We start from the raw sequence: 15,612 nt of genomic DNA, 5'->3' as shown, positions 1-15,612 counted from the left end.
TTCACCTGTCCACAAGCAGTCAGAATAAAGCCGGTCAACATCCAGTACAATAGGTACACTCTCCCAGTGCGTGTGTTCAAATATAAACCTATTTATTCTCTCCAGCCCACGTGACACTGTGTATTTACATTGAGCCACTCAAGCGTTGTCTCCCGTCTGTTGGGAATAATTAGTGCACAGGTTGGTGACCTCTCAGGCATTGCTACTCTGCATCAAACAGTCAGTACATGTGCATTACTTATAGCTTGGTTTCTTTTCATGCAGTGTACAGACAAAAGAATGAAAAAGTGCACATGCATTAACAACCAGCAGATGTAAAATGTGCCTTTGGTCAAAAGCTTCTAGACAGCACTTATTAAGCAGTCCTTCAAGTTCCCACCTTAAATGTGATGAGTCATGGTAAGTAGGAAGGCCTGTGTGTCTGGATGAACTTTACTTTTACATGTGCACTTTTCCATTAGTTAACTGGTCAAACGGTTTAAACCATCAAAGCCACATGCCTCTCTTTAATGCGCAGACATACACACACTCATCATCCCTGACAAGGCAGGAGTTAACAGAGCAGAGAGACAAGGAGCAAGAGGAGTAAGAGCTGGAGATAAATGTACACTAAATTATTGAGGAGAAGCAACATGGCAGCACAACTTTAATCACCCTAAACCCAGATCCCATTTGGTGCCTGTCAAGGCTAAAGGACTTAAGCAGAACACGCTGTCAGGATATTGGACAGGGGGAAGCAGCAAAAACACTGTTGCGGTACTGATGCAGCAAAATTTGTTTTCCATTTCTAAGAACCGATAGAACAGAGGACGCTGAGTGCTTTGGGAGGGCATGAAAGATTCAAACCTGGTACATAAGGGGTCTTTGATTAACAGCACTTCAATACAGCGCACAGCCACAAACACATGCCCTCTTTGTTCCGGTAATAGTGTAAAGTTGATGTGCACAGAACTGACATGAAAGCCACATCTTGGAAGTTCCCTTGTGACCTTACCACGGGCTAAACTTTCAAGACTTTTTTTTTTTTTTTTTTTACTATATCACACGGTTATATCGACTGGCAGTTTTAAGACTTAATTTCAACAGATTTTCTCTTCTTTCTCTCCCCCAGTCCTTGTTCTACTTGTGTGAAAAGTAAAATGAGGTCCGCTGGGATGAGATACTAATCCCTCTTTATATTCTGTGATACCAAACCACAATCCTTCATCCCCCATATGCTACTGCCAGCTCTCCAGCTAGCCACTGAGTAGGAAACAAACTATACATTTGTAAATTTTGTAGACCTTTCCACCAGAGCAGATTATATGAAATGTGAAGAAATACGTACACTGATGTTTAAGTCACCAATATATAAAATATGCATTTCCCTTCTACACTCAGTTGCTTGCAATTAAGAACCTAAATCACACCACAAAAAAGCAAAGAAAAGAAAGTTTTAACAAAACAGATAAAAGACCAAACAACTGAATAAATGGTCTGTGACCTGAAAACAAGCTTTAGCTTTCCCTCCATCTCTAAAGATAGTGCAGCTATGCAGAGAAAAGTAGCCAAGAGGATCACTGTAATTATTTGTTAAAGTCAAACTGTACTATGAAAGCAATAATAATAATAACCCAGAACTTATATCACTGGAATCCTCCAAGAGAGTCTCACATATATTGAAATACACGGAAATATTAATAACGTTTCATCGCGAGTTTAATCAAAATAAGAACTTCCCTCGCATACATATGATGAAGCGCTGTAGAGATTGTGAGCTACAACTGAACACTTCCTTTGGTGCATATTATACCAATTAAATTCATGCTTGTATTGCTAAGTAAAAACAATCTGTGTCATTAAGATCACGTCTCAGCAAGATTTTCAAGTGACTGTGGGCAAACGTTGAAGGGTAGCACACTCACTCATTGAATCAGAATCTGCATGCGTGCATGCATGCACGCGCCGTTTCTGCATCCACCAGTGTCTGCTCGCATATACAAATGTTTGCCCTTTTGTGCACGTCACACATTATTTGAATCCGCATCCATTAACATCTGTACAACTCATCTATCATCGTGCGTGTGCATATGTGCAGAGGCACAACTGCATGTTACCTCAGCCACCTCCGGACAGCTATTCTGAAATAATAATTCTGGGGATGAGCGCACGCGCTTCTGTATGTGTGCCTGTGTGCCTCCATTTGGACGTGTGAGGCCTATGATGTCCTGCGTTTGTCGATGAGATAATCTGGCGGAGCATGGACTGACAATTTGATCTATTGATCTGCGTCTTGCTGGCTCACAGGGAGTCTCTGAGTTATAGCGCTGCCATTTCTCTGGGCCACCATTAGTAAAGAGCGATCTCTCTGGGGAGGTGATGCTGCCACAGTGTTAAACACATTTGTTGCAGACCACCCAGAAATTGAAATACATCCAGATGACTCTGGTTCCAGTGTTATCACATTCCAAAACTGTAAATGTTTTCTGTCAGCCGGACACTCAGTTTCTATATACTGTTGCTTTAATGCGCAAAAACAATGTCTGATTAAAATCGTGTTCAGTATTACACGTTCTTGCTGACACAGCATAGAAAATATCTGACCAAAAATGAGCAAAAGATTTTCACAGTTGTTGACAGTTTGACACATTTTAGATTGTACTTGATTACTCCAATATACTGAAGTTGGAGATCCTAAACTACAGGTAACTGATTCATGTGTTGATGTCACTTGTCCCATGCTTATCATACGCCTGCAATCTCATATATCGACTACTTCTCTCACCCCAACCGGTCGGAGCAGATGGCCCCGCCCCTCCCTGAGCCTGGTTTTGCCGGAGGTTTCTTCCTGTTAAAAGGGAGTTTTTCCTTCCCACTGTCGCCAAAGTGCTTGCTCATAGGAGGTCATATGATTGTTGTGTTTTTTCTCTGTATGTATTTTTGTAGGGTCTACATTACAATATAAAGCGCCTTGAGGCGACTGTTGTTGTGATTTGGCGCTATATAAATAAAATTGAATTGGAACTGAATTATTATGCAGGATATAGCACTTTTTAATGTAAAGACTTTAATGGGTTAAGCACTGCGTTTGAATCCGCTCCAAAGCCCTGCCCCTGGTCCTTCTCCCAGTTTTCCTGTCTACAACTGGTCTATTACAATAAAGGCTAACAGCTTCTAAGAGAAGTATAGCAGGTATTAACTGCACGCCTGGTTAGTGTCAGTTTTGTCTTTGGTATGCCAAAGTATCCTGATGATAGTGAACAAGTTACTGAAGCCCAAGTTGCTCCTGAGTGTGAATGTTATACGGAGAGCACTTAGACATACAAAAAAGTGCTTGTGCGAATGTGTGTGTGGATGGCTGAATGAGACATGCTGTATTAAGTGCTTTGAGTATTCAAGTAGAGCAGAAAAGCGCTATACAAGACTCGTATGATGGAGCTCGGCTGGCACATGCGGTTTAATTAAGGCAAAAACTAGCATTACTCTCAGTACTGAGACTACTATTATTTAACACAATCCTCTTTTTACTTTTACCCTTCATGTTGATCCACAGCATCACATTAAAAAGAGGTGTGGAGGAAGAAGCAAGAGCATCATTGCAGAATGGTTTCAAGCTAAATGCTCGTTTTATCTTTTAATCTTTTCTTTTTTACGAATGCTGGAAGCCAAGATTGCAACAGTGTTTTTTTTAGTCCGGTGAAAAGCTAATCTTCTCATCTTTTTGTCTTATGTTGATGGCCTTGTGGTTAACCTCCTGGTAAACACTAAAAGGGCCTCTGCAGTGTTCATTGAAAAGTAGCGTCATCAGAAAGTATTTGGCCAAGAAATAAAGGGCATAGGAAACAAGGAAGCTTTTTTTTTTTTGCTCCTCCACCTTCATCAGAAACACTGTCTCATCACTAAAACCACTAAAAAAAACTGCTTTATTAATTCAGCATTTTGCAATCCTGCATATTTTTGAAAATACACAGCTAATCCAAAGGATAGCTAATGTGGGGTGACTGCTTGCACAGCAAATCCCGTTGTTTTTTTTAAATGCTTATGACTTCTTTTTGCTGCTGAGACACTGTGCAGAAAACAATTGAGTGTGTGTCTCTGTGTGTGCACTTGGGCATATCTGTCTCACTGCATTACCACACACAGATCAATAAGGATTCTATTCTTGGCCATTAGATCTTGATAAAAAGGGATAGCCTGCCTCTCTCACTCTTCCCTAGCTATTCCCCCTCTCTCTCTGCTCTTCCTGGTTTATTGGCCTGTTCTTTCCACGGGCTCACCAGCCAAGCTCTTTCTCTATTTCCCGTCTTTCCCTCCTCCAGATAACACCAAAGGGACATTGTCATCTTCCCAGGTGGACGCTGAAGCCAGAGGCAGAGTGAGTGGTGAGCAGCCAATACGAGGCAGTTTTGGGGGACCACAGAAATGATTGGCTTTATGTCTACAGGGATGAGACATATCCTCAGAGAACACAAACACCGACATGTATCGCACATGTGTACACATCAGTGCACGCCTCCCGTTTGTGCTGTAATTTTCAGTGCTTTGCCACGTTGCCAGGCTGAGGCCCTTGATCTGCCACTTCCTGTAATCCTTCATGGAAGAGGGGTGCAGCCAAATGTCCTGGCAGGCCAACCAGGCAAACAAACACACATATACACACACTCACACAGACGTCGATATCCATGAGAAGCCTCTCATGGCCCGCCAGGGCGTAGATGTGACCATGTGTATCAGCACAGGGAATCCCTGGATGCCTTTCCAAAACCTGCAACCAGCCAAAACTTCAACGAAATCACAACCTGCCACAAGACCCACATCCGGCAGCTCAGCACTGCACAATTTATGAATCGCGAAAGCTTGAACTACCCCGCCTGCATCTGCGCCACAGTGGTGTCGCTGTCATCAGATAAAGAGACAGGGCTGACTAAACAGTAAAATAACAGGGGAGGAGAACCAACACCAAGGAGCAGATAGATGACTCCCAATTCACCTTCCACTGACTCTGATAAGACTATCTGATCCACATCACTCAAACACAAAAGAGATCCCTCAGTTCATTCAGTTTCAAAGTGACCAATTACAGCCAGCAGGAAACATCTGACAAGATCATTCGACCAAAGTCGGTATAGTCTGAGTATAGGCTGACTCGCTATAAACTTCTTCTTCCTACTTTGGAAGTAATGGGTAATGTACCAGAAAGCAAGACACAAGCCCTATTGAGCTTATCCACCTTAACATAGTTCACCTACCAAAGCAGGAATTTCTACTTGTATCTACTAATACAAGTGATCGAATCTGCTCTAGTCCAGTTAAGGTTTATTTTGAATCTGTAAAGCTTTAGGAACATACAGTTATCGCTTTAAAATGTGGTGTGCCTACCATCTCACTCATCTCACATTTAAAAGGTACACAGGCTGCCCATCTTTTTAAAAAAAAATCTGGCAAACACGGTTCAGTAGACTCTCATGCTCATCATCATCCTCCCTTTTTTCCAGTGCAAGGTGAACGAGACTGAGTCACAACCATACCTGCCAGCAGGTGGGAAAGAGGGACAGCCAGGCGGACCGCTCTTAATCACACCGTAATGAGCTGGCAAAGGTTGTCGGACAGGCAGGAGAACACACAGAGGACCTGTAAAAGCGGCCTCACACAGGCAAGTTCGCGGGCGTTCTCTGAAGTTATATGACTCCCCGTGGTGCCATTTCATCGCAAGCTGTTGTCCCTGTTTGTGTTAACGTCCTCATATTGCAAGAAAGCCGATGCGAGCTAACACACGTGCCGAACGGCAACACGTATTTCAATATGTGGGGTCTGTGCGGGCTTTGCTTTGATTTAGCATTCGGCACAAGGGTGCAAGAATGTAGCACGGTCAAGGTCTAAAAAACAGCTAAACTGTGAAATTCAGTGAAGGTAAATGTGGTCTATATTTTATGCATTGTCTCGCCTTGGGATAATATCTGGATGTTGGACTTTAAGTTGAAGAGAAATCAAACACTGAAGCTCGCAAACCCAAGAAACCCACCTTTCCAAAATCCCTCTAAGATACTGAAAACCAGCCAACATACAGGAGCGTCTGACAACAGCAGCTGAGGGGACTGTTCACTTACCTGCTGCTGCCTCACAGGGATGCACCTACCCAAAGGAGCTGCCACGGGCCACAGCAGCTCATAGAGGCTCAGCGGCAAGTAAAAGGATACAATCTGAGAGCTCCACTCTGGGTGCCAACGGCCAATATCTTCTGCACAGGGTCAAAAGCCATGGACGACGGCTGATAGGGGAAGCCATGACGGACAGTCTGGTGCGATACGTAGAAAAATGAAGAAGAAGAAAGAAGGGAAAGAAAAAGAAAATGTGTTAGAGAATATCAATTTGCATTTCACAGCAGGGGTGTTGTTTTGTCAGTGGATGCCACACACCTGACTTTGATAAACAAATAGCCCAGACGGATGCGAAGAGTGTTATGACAGAAATATAAAAACTGAAATTGTGCAGACAAGGGAATATTAAAAAAAAAAAAAAAAAGATGGAACAAATGCTCTTTCTGTGCACAGATATCCTTTTCTTAATGATAGGTATGATATTTGGACTCGCTTTTTTGGTTCCGTTTATAATCACTGGCCTAATTTGAGATTTCATCTCTCTCTCATTTCCCTCTTTTTATGTTGTTTTCCTTCTCTCGCTGCCTCCCACGTGAAGTCGTGATAACACTTAAAGTCTGGAAATAAAATACATGGAGAAAAAAAAACATGGATAAGGAGGAATCAGGTTATGATTAGCTTTTGTTTCTTCTTTACGGTATGCGACGCATTATAAGGTGTTCCTGGTTCACTCTGTGCATTTCTGTGAGGGTAGTTTTATGGCATCAGTCAGCCGGCGGTGGGCTGTTGGATTTGTTTGCTTAGTGACAGAAGGCTAAAGTACATTACATAAGAAGCACTCGGTGCAGCAGAGACACCTGCCTTCCTTGTAGAGAGACATTACAGAGAGATCCTGTCCAGACAGACAGCAAAGGTGCAAGAGTGAGCCTGAAGTCTTGTTCAAAGGCACTTCAATCAGACGTCTTGCTGTTGACAGACATATTTAGGCTGCCGTGGCTATAAAACCTGCAGTCTTTGAGCTGGTCTGTCTAGTCACCAAACCCCAACGTCCCCAAAGCCCTCGGGTATGTTGACATGATTCTAGATTATTTTCCCGTGTTTACTTCACGCGCTCTCAACGTAACACTTCTTACTGATGTTAATCTCCCTGGATTTGCACCTCTGTTATGTGACTACTAAAATACACGAGGACAAAAAGTCTTTTAACACACAAGAAAAGACTTCATCGTGCAAATATGCTAAAGCAAATCAATGGCAGTGTCATTTTTTTTCCAGCAACCAGACATAACGAAGGATATCACACATAGATGATTTCAAATACCGGTATATCAAAAACATTAGGTGGAATAAGCAAAAAAGCTTCACAAGCACACAATTTAAATATGTTGGGAAATCAATGAGAAGCACACAGTGGGGTCTATTAAAAGGGCAATTAGAAAAGCTGCTGAGGAAACTCTGAATTGACTTAACAGTAGCATGCACGTCATGTAAACTGGACGGGTATTATCCCAATTATCCCATCTACTACTGTGGTCAATACAGACAGAGGAGGGCGAGCCTTTTTTTAATCTCCCAAGCAGGCCTGCACTCACTTCAGGCGCCATCAGTCCCCAATGATCTGGGGATAAAGTGGTCTGTGTTTAGGTGTGGATGAGGGAGACCGAACGGACGGGGGGTGCAGGGATGTGTGAAAGAGAAAAGACGAGGGAGAAGAAGGGAATGGAGAGACACTGCGTGGAAAAGACAACACGCACACTGCCACACGTTCGCTTACACACGCACATCAATCACAAACCAATGTTTTACTAATCCAAACCAACAGATTATGCAAGAGGGGATCAGTTCAGCCCAACCCCTCGATATGACAGTTCATGCCATGCGCACATGCAGAAAAGTCCGGGATTTTCACACAGTATACTGGCGCAACCCTAACCCTACCATACCCCGTGTTGCTCGGTGATTTTAAAAAAGCTCGAAGTAAATTACTTAACAAAAACATAAACAATCGAATAGAAACTTGCAGCTGGTCGGTGCAGCGCACTCGCCAAACAGCATGCGCATCGTATGTTGCACTGTTTATGCGCATAGGATGTGATCTTTCTGAAATGGACAGGCTGCTCGCCAAATGTTCATTAAATCTTTAATGAGCACGTGCTTGTTGTAGTTTAGAAGAAGACTGCAGTGTAAAACGCTTTGCGGCTAATAAATAATTCCGTGGAGCTCCACTTGCACCATCCGTGTTCTGAGATGGGATAAGTGCAAAACATTGCCTGCAATAAATATCATTAGCGCTAAAAGCCAATACGCAAACAGCTGTATGATTGGGGGAAAAGAGAAGAAAAATCTCCAGTCTCGCCCACCTTGCAGAGCTGGAAATGCTCGGACTGGAGGGTCTCCTGGATGAGATGGTTCTCTTGTGGCCCCACTTGGACAGACGGCGTGGAGGAGGACACCTCTTTTAAACCGTCCAGCACCTTCCTGATGTTGAACTTCTTCATTTTCAGACTGCAGAACACAGAATTGAAATCACCCGCAATAATAATGATTTTAAAAAAAGATAAAGGGAATGGCCACTTTATTTCTCTCACACACACGCGTGCGCTCTGTTCCCCCCTGTGGCTCTTACATTTTAGTGCTTATTATTTATCGCAGTCTCCATGCTGGAAAGCTCAACGCGCGCACCGCACAGGTCAGGTCGCCGCTTGAGGTGTTTCTGGAGAGGGGGCGGTGGGGGTGCTGGTGCGTCGGTGTAATTTGCTCCTTGGAGTCCGTGCTGTGCCCCACTGCGTCTCCGTTCTTCCTCTCGGCGTCCCTCCCCTCCCCTCTCGACTGTGTGCGCCGCTCAGCCAAGGCGGAAACGCAGCGCAGCGGTGGCGGCAGTGGTGATGGTGGTGATGCTGCTGCTGCTGCTGACGCTCTTGCGCATGTCTGACAGAACAGGCTTCAACACAAATCCCGCCACCTTGCCAACCCCCTCTCTCTCTCTCTCGCTCTCTCCCTCTTGTTTCATCGGCCCCAGCGACAACGCCCCCTCCCTCCCCTCCCTGTCACGCACGTATAGTAGGTTTTGCTCCACTGCACCTGGTGATGCTGGTGAGCCTGGGATGCAGCAGCGTTGAGAGAGTCTGTGTGGAGACAGACGAGCAAACAAACCGGGGCTCAGTGCCATTATTTCCAATACACCCTTGCCTTAACCTCTCCGCCTCTTTTTATGTGCTTGCGTGGAAGATTCGCCATATTAAGGGTCACGCACAACAGATGATGGATGTGGAAATCAGTTGTTTTTTTTAAGCGAAAGAAATGGTTGTGCCAGGCTCAGCAATAAAAGACAGTCACAACAATATTAGAGCTGCATTTTGAACAGTTTTTGGGGGGCTTGGAGAAAAATGATAACATGAAGGACAAAATCATCCACTTTCAATCTATATTAAATTTTTTAGGATTTCTTTTTCCTGCTTTTTAAAGACGTTATTGCGCTCCCTGTGCTGTTTGATTTCATTATTTATTTATTTATTATTTGGCAAATGCTGCAAGGAGCGTTTGCAGAGAGGGAGCCACGTTAAGTAGCCCAACAGCTGAGCAAGCAAATGCGTCTATCAGTATCCATAGCAATGACTGTGTCCATCCTAGTGGAAGTTTACGCGCTCAACCAAGCTCCACGGCTACAACGCAAGAGCAAGACTTCATAGTCCAAAGCTGATGAAAAGGAAGGAGTTTGGAAATGTCTGGAACCGTATGGCATGTATGTCTCTCAACACAATAGATCTAATCTTTATCATTCTGTTTAAGATTAGATGTTGAACACATACAAATGTTTAATCCTACTTATTTTAAAGGAATTAACACTCTAATGTGTGTTTGCTGTCTCTATAGATTTGAGACTAACATTCACATGAGTCAGCAACAAAAGAGGGGCTCTGACTTTAGCTGTTCCACATACTTTTTCTGAAAGAACTTTCATATTTGCCATCTAGTGGATATATTGAGGGATAGCATGCCAGACGGTTGAAAGCTTTGAACTATGGAGGGTGTATGTCCCACCACCAAAGCATGGAGATGCTCCAAAGATTTAAGATATGCAGAGTCCGTGACATATGATTGTTAATACCTTGTGTGTATCAGACCTAGAATAGACTGGTGAGTATTGAAGAGCTGGACTCTGACCCTTCAAATCTACCAGTACAAGGGCACCAAAGATTTGAGATGTGTGCAAACAGTATTTAGATAGTCAATCCAATTCAGTTTTATTTCAATAGCACCAAATCAAAACATAAGTCACCTCAAAGTGCTTTATGTTGTAAGATAAAGACCCTACAGTAATACAGAGAAAACAGCAACAATCAAGTGCCCCCCCTTTGAGCAAGCAGTTGGTGACGGTGGGAAGGGAAAACTCCCTTTTAACAGGAAGAAACTTCTAGCAGAACAAAGCAAAGGGAAGGGCAGCTATCTGTTGTGACCAGTTGGGGGTGAAGGGAGGAAGACAGGATAAAAAAATACTGTTTTTATACACTTCTGTAAACCTTTTTCACCTCAAACCTAGATTAGCCAAGGCTTGATTCATGAGCTCACAGTTGCCCTTAAAGAGTAATAATAACATATAAAATATGTCTCCACATAAACACAGTCACTTCACAGAGTCCCGTGATCATACCTATTCGGTACCTTGCGCAGTCTGTAGTCTACCAGGAGCAGCTGCTATCGAGATCTAACACTCACACAACTTTAGCACCAGGTACGATTCTCCTGAGCACTGAAGTGAGTTGAGTGCAGCACCCTGGTACAGCTGTGTATGTAAGGTCACAGATGAAGCACGAGCCTTGACAAGCTCATGCTTGAGTGACACAAATGTTGCCACCTGTTTGGGTTGTTTGCTAACACTCCCATCTTAGACAGGTGCCCTCGAGCAGCATGTGTGCAGCAGTGGAAGTAATAGCTGTGTGTCTGCGCTCGCTAGCACCTGATGCCATTTCTGTCCTAAAGTGGAGAAAGTGAGGGGGGGGGATGCATTTCTGCGACTCCTGCAACAGCATATTGTAATCAAAGCTGATATAATGAGCTGGTCTATATGTGCTTTTACGTAAGCAGTCCTTTGAGTGAGCTTGGTTTGATGTAAAGGATGCATCGAGGAAATGAAGGCGCTGCTGAACAAAACGAATCAAAAACATCTGAAGAGGACCAAAGGGAGAGGGAGCAAATTATGAAATCAGCAATCATATCAAGTTGGCTCGAGAACAATTGTTGCCACGCTGATTTGCATAATGAACTGAAATTGACCGTGCAGACCTTCCAACCCCAACCGATATCTCCTGATCCAGAATACATTATGCCGCCAAACAAAGAGGTCCTTATTAGGTGATGCTTGCATGCGTGTGAGTGTGTGTTGTTGGGCTCACATGGTGACACTGACATCAGTGATTTAATTTGGCACCATTGTGTTGTAGCCTGGCCATTCATCTGGCTACGCCATGTGTGTTTGTGTGCGTGTTGTATTTAAAGTGCTTTGTGCTCTTTGTTAAGGCTACCGAGGCAGCGCAGTGTGCGAGGACTTTTTAGGAGTCAAAATGTAAATAAAGCAGGATTCACGGGATTTATAATCCCATGTAACATCTAAGCTATACAGTAATAGTTGCTAATATGGTTTTTCTTGATGATTTCTTTTGATTTCTGCAAAGTCTGAAACAGGTTTTCCTACTATGTCCATTCTTTTGGGCCATTAAGGACTTCTTACCTTAAGAACTTCCTGTAAGACCGGAGGTGAATAGGGTACACAGTCATTAATTTGCAGGAAAAGAATGTTTCAAGGTTTATTTAACCTCCTAGGATCTGGCGTCCACATATGTGGACATCACATTTTGGGTTATTTAGACCAAAATACTCAATTTTGCTCTACAAGGGCCTGATATCCACTTACGAGGACGTTGTACTGCTACTGTCCTATAAATGAATATCCTCATATGTGGCTCTTTTTTTTTTTTTAAACCAAAATAAGGTAAAAAAAAAAAAAGAAAATCTGGTAATTCTTTGTTTTTACATTCATCGGGCCCCAATATGCTCAAATATCAAAGAGAAATTAAAAATGCATGCCGTGGAAGAGTTCGGGTCTTAGGAGGTTAATGTAAATTAAAAATAATTTAAAAATAAGTGTACATGTCACATTTTTGTTTTAGACATGCATGTACCAGCCAATCATGGTTCTCTATAGGCACTTGCCACTACTTGTTATCAATGTATTGAAATGTCCCCATATTTGAAATATTTTCTCCTAGAACTGTATCATGAAGAAACATAGAGGCGTAGTAAAAAAAAAAAAAAAAAGTGAAAAAAAGTAATGCCAAGAAAGTGTTTCCCTGGGAGTAATGACAGTATGCAAAAAACCAAACAAAAAAACTGCAAAGCTTGGACTGCAATAACCCAAGTTGTGAATGTTGTGTCCCTTGAGACAAACACTGCAGCTAAGGTAAAAAAGAAAAGAAGAGCAGACCGGAAGAAAAAGAGGGAAGGAGGCACTGGATCTGTCAGTTTTCTGTTTCTGGACAAACATGCATTAGTGGGGAACGTGACAACATCCATACAACGGGCATACTTTTTATGGCCGTTTCATGTATTTGGCTGCACGCACACTGATTAAGCCTAAATTTGTATCTATGCGCTCTTCATGAACGATACCCAGGAAGAGAACTGCACGTGGGCCAATTACAGCAGAGCACAGCTTCTTGCTTCAGTGGTCCCTCCATTATCTGCGAAAAATCATCTAATGCTGCTGACCCAGCTATATATATAAACTGAGCTGTTATACACACACAGACTCTGAGCCTATTCGCTGCTCATTCCAGATCAGAGATGATCAGCACTGATATCTATTTTAAGCAGTTCTGAAGAAACAAATCTTAGACTCAAAATACATATTTTATGCCTCTAATTTACACATACCCAGTTGTAAAACATGTTGCTGGACAGCAGATTACAAAGAAAATTGGAAAAAAATCCACCTCAGCATGCAAATTTGCATATATTACACAGATGTTTGGATAAAGATGATAAATACACATCTTTATCCTACATACATTCATCTATCTGCATAATGCTGCTGCGATCCTGTAAAAAAAGGCTTGACCATTCTGATTATGTATCAATATGTGTACTTTATCCTCAAATAATACACATATGCCCTAAAAGTAAGTCTCTTTACACATAAAATACCTCAAGTGGATTTCAGCCCCTTATAATCTTACTGACCTAACAGGGATGCACCTTGTCACATGAGCAAGGATGAGCCTTCCCTAGCACCACAATATGCCGTTTCAGAGCTCAGCATCACAGTAAGCCCTATATGACCCTTATACCAACAAAGTCCCTGTGCTGTCTGGCAAAAGTGAAAAACCCAGAGGGAGGCAGGGGACAATGTCAGGTTGCAGAGAGTTGAGGCGTCTGCCTGTCGTGCAGAAGGACTGGAGGGACAGCACCCTCTGCCCTCACTGACAGCTGTAGTTAATCAAGCGAATCATAGCACACCTGAGTTTAATGCTTATGACCCAAACCCTCCCTGCAGCATTCAACCACTGTTTCCTTATACAAGCACTCTGACAAATGACAAGACGTACAACATCATTACACAAAGCCTTTACGTAACTCACACACACACACATAACGCTGGGAGCTTGTGGCTGAAAGGAACCAGCAGACGAAGCTCACAACAGTTTTTGGCAATGAGAATGCCAAACTCACCGCTCAGTAGTCAGGAAAGCTAAGAGGGAAGCTATCTAGCTAACAAAGCCACGCGTGATACACACATACACTAGAGCAGTCCCAGAAGGATTGACTTTAATGAGCAAATGCCCTTGAGAAAACATTTGATTGTTTCTGCCTGGCTAAATGGGAGGATGTTTCAGCGACAAATGTTCAGCGCACAAACGCACGTGTTGGCGCATTACATGAGGAAGGTAACAAAATGTACACACTTCATTCCAACCAATAACACTTATAAATAGGGATGAGAGGATAAAAGACGGGAGATGGGAGGTGGAGAGATTGAAAACACTATAAAGCCTCCATCATGTTCATAGTTCTTGTGATCAAAAGCAAGAGAAGAGAAGAGAAGAGAAGAGAAGAGAAGTCTCCTGCAGGCGAACACAACAAGACGTGTTTTACAGTTTTCTCTTCAAGGTCATGAGATTATGTGTCTTCAATGAGTCAGACATGTCTCATACTGCTGATTGTGGTTTGCGTGATTGTACGTGTGTGCGCGCAGTCATGTTTGTGCTAACAGCTCAGAGGATAGACGTAACACATTAGCCTGTCTCCACTCGGGGCAGCACAGCTGGTATCAACTCCGATAATCAGGCAAAGTGATAGGTTGACCGTTAACACACACACACACACACAGGGTATGGCATACACTGGGTGTTGCCAGTGTTACCAGTGCAGCGACACAGAATATCTGAGAGAATAGATTCTTGAGTAACCGCAGTTGGCCCAATTCGGCCAAAATTGAGTTTACTTGAGCCAGTCGTCTGGAGGTTGAAGAGACACGAGAGGTGAACAGCTCTTTGTCCTCACATCCATGTCCCTGACTCACTGAGTCGGTGTGTGTGACCAACTACTAATGCTGGTCACAGTCCAGTGAAGTCAGTCAACAGAAGGCCAACATGACTTTACAGCTATTACATCAGACAAGGACTTGAATGTAGCCATTGCTATCATCTTCCCTTACATATACCCTATGTAGAGATAAATATAAGGGGGGGAAAAGGCGCCAAGAGTTTGTGTGTCTCTCTGTTTGAGAGGGAGAGAGACAGAGGTCTTCTGTCCTGTTATCTGAGATAGCAATAATCAATGTGAAGCACAGGCAGGTTATCGATGACTCCCTTGCACAGCCGGCCCCAATTGGTCCAGCTCTAATCAATTCACACTTTATCATTTACACTTTATCATGACCGTGGCTGTGTCGCTGAGGTGCTGTGTCCTCTTTATCCACACATTAATAAAGAGAGTGTATGTCAGGAGGGAATTATAACTTGATGTGTTCAAATAAATTAAAAAAAATCCAACGCTCAGAAGAGCTAATAAGTGCCAAAAGCGGATTCTGAAGAAAGTTACATTTCCTTTCCTTGAGGAGTGTGGCGGTGAGCCGTCTTAACGGGGGGAGTCCTCTCATCTTGTAGCCTCCGATGGTAAATTAAGCTGCGCAATTATCCACCGTGATTGGCAAAGGGTATTGCACAATCCAATAAAGTGGGATGAAACTCAGACTCCTGTTTTATTGGCAACCTGACACCTCTCGGCTTTGCTGTGTAAACTGCGTGCGCCTTGCTGAATTAATGAAAACTTCTCAGACACGAGGCAATTAGGTGGCGATTCAAGCAGTCACTGCTATGCTATTTAAGGAAATTGTGTGTATCCTTTCATCACACTGTCTATAGATTATGTCTCATCAACACTTTAACTAAGGCAGCGCTTTGAAATGTCGAACATGATCAGTGCTGCACTACGCAGACGTGTGGCTCCAGACCATGCGTGTATGTGGTACGCAAACAAA

General features: G+C 43.2%; 1 protein-coding gene across 3 annotated transcripts in view; it reads right to left on the bottom strand.

Annotated features, from left to right (window-relative positions):
- stxbp5a (syntaxin binding protein 5a (tomosyn)) overlaps nucleotides 1-9,081 on the bottom strand; it is a 101,594-nt gene extending 92,513 nt beyond the window's left edge. For all 3 annotated transcript variants that reach the window (XM_005914556.3, XM_005914557.3, XM_005914558.3), the window contains exons 1-3: nucleotides 8,704-9,081; nucleotides 8,438-8,582; nucleotides 6,177-6,274 (exon numbers count right to left, since the gene is read on the bottom strand). In XM_005914556.3, coding sequence (XP_005914618.1) covers nucleotides 6,177-6,274; nucleotides 8,438-8,575 — 236 coding nt within the window. In that variant the 5' untranslated portion in view covers nucleotides 8,576-8,582; nucleotides 8,704-9,081. The remainder of the gene's footprint in view (nucleotides 1-6,176; nucleotides 6,275-8,437; nucleotides 8,583-8,703) is intronic.
- Between the last annotated feature and the right edge of the window lie 6,531 nt (nucleotides 9,082-15,612).

The sequence above is a fragment of the Haplochromis burtoni genome, unplaced genomic scaffold (genome assembly GCF_018398535.1).
Source record: "Haplochromis burtoni strain Fernald_Lab_line unplaced genomic scaffold, NCSU_Asbu1 Contig_8, whole genome shotgun sequence".
NCBI classification, from domain to species: Eukaryota; Metazoa; Chordata; class Actinopteri; order Cichliformes; family Cichlidae; genus Haplochromis; species Haplochromis burtoni.
This window is presented reverse-complemented; position numbering and strand designations above follow the sequence as displayed.